At 51.2% G+C, this 1,120-nt stretch overlaps 1 protein-coding gene across 1 annotated transcript in view; it reads left to right on the top strand.

Annotated features, from left to right (window-relative positions):
• Window positions 1–1,120, top strand: part of VOLCADRAFT_98891 (uncharacterized protein) — a gene marked incomplete at both ends in the record, with an annotated part of 26,460 nt that overhangs the window by 19,899 nt on the left and 5,441 nt on the right. The window contains one exon of the mRNA XM_002957731.1: window positions 863–971. Coding sequence (XP_002957777.1) covers window positions 863–971 — 109 coding nt within the window. The remainder of the gene's footprint in view (window positions 1–862; window positions 972–1,120) is intronic.

Here is a 1,120-nt window from a genome sequence, read left to right as displayed (position 1 = left end):
ACTACCGTGCACAAAAGAAAGATGAAAAGGGAGACATCCTTGCTCAAACCACGACATTCGTTGCAAACGGAAGGACTAGTTCAAAGCAGGAAAATAAGGGAGTCCAAAGATATGGAGGATCGGGTCGAGAAATATGGTTGTCATGGTGGAAGTTGTCCGTTGGAGATATGTTTGGTTGGAAGAGGTTGGCAGATGTTGATCCAGTTGGTGGACAGTTGGTGGACAGTTGGTGGTGACCGGCCGGTTTTATTGTCGTCGCTGGGTTTTGTGGATGGTAGCTAGCGTTATCTAACCAGCCAGCAGCTGCAGCCAGTTATATTGCCTAAATGGGCTACGCTATGCAGCTATCAGCCAGCAGCCAACAACCAGCATCAGCGAGTGTGCGCGGTCACGGCTGTTGCCGCGCGTGTACAGTCTGTCGTGTTTTCGTTTGTGGTGCCCACAGCCCTGGTTGTGCACAATTGATTTTTATTTGTTTGGGGATTACCTAATTAAGGGGAGGCTACACCTTATTAAATAATAGATGAATAAATAAAGCTGAACCATGATATATATTTCCGCTTTATTTATTTACTTATTTATTTACTCTGTTTTAAATATCTTAATATAGATTAGTAATGCGCCTCAGCCTAATAAGCTAAGGCGTGCATTAGGGTGCCGGGGTTGTAGAGGTTATGGGTTTTCCCAGGCCTTTGCACCTCCTGTCACCGTATTTTTACTTTTTTCATTATGTAGTCAGCAGCAGCAGCAGCAGCAGCAGCAGCAGCAGCAGCAGCAGCCGGCAGATCAGCAAGCAGCTGCAGCAGTGGCCATGGCCCGGGCCCTTTATCGCCAGGGTTTGCGGCAGCTTCCCTGGTGCCAGGACCCGAATGCAGGGTCGACTGGCTGCCGGGACTCGGGGCGTACGAGTCGTCCGGCCTGCCGGCACCCGCACGCAGGGGCCGGCCGTACTTTTATAACGCCCGTCTCAGGTGGGTGGATGGGTGGGTGGGCGACGTGGGTGTGGGTGTGGTGCGTACTTCGTGATTTGGGTTCAACTAGTGGTCGTGGAAAAAGGCCGCAGGGCCGCAGCGCACGTGTCGCAACGAGGCCTTGTGACTTTTGGGCAAAATAATGACNA

Source organism: Volvox carteri (genome assembly GCF_000143455.1).
Source record: "Volvox carteri f. nagariensis unplaced genomic scaffold VOLCAscaffold_78, whole genome shotgun sequence".
Classification (NCBI taxonomy): domain Eukaryota; kingdom Viridiplantae; phylum Chlorophyta; class Chlorophyceae; order Chlamydomonadales; family Volvocaceae; genus Volvox; species Volvox carteri.
The sequence above is the reverse complement of the archived record's forward strand: the minus strand, read 5'-3'. Positions and strand labels throughout refer to the sequence as shown.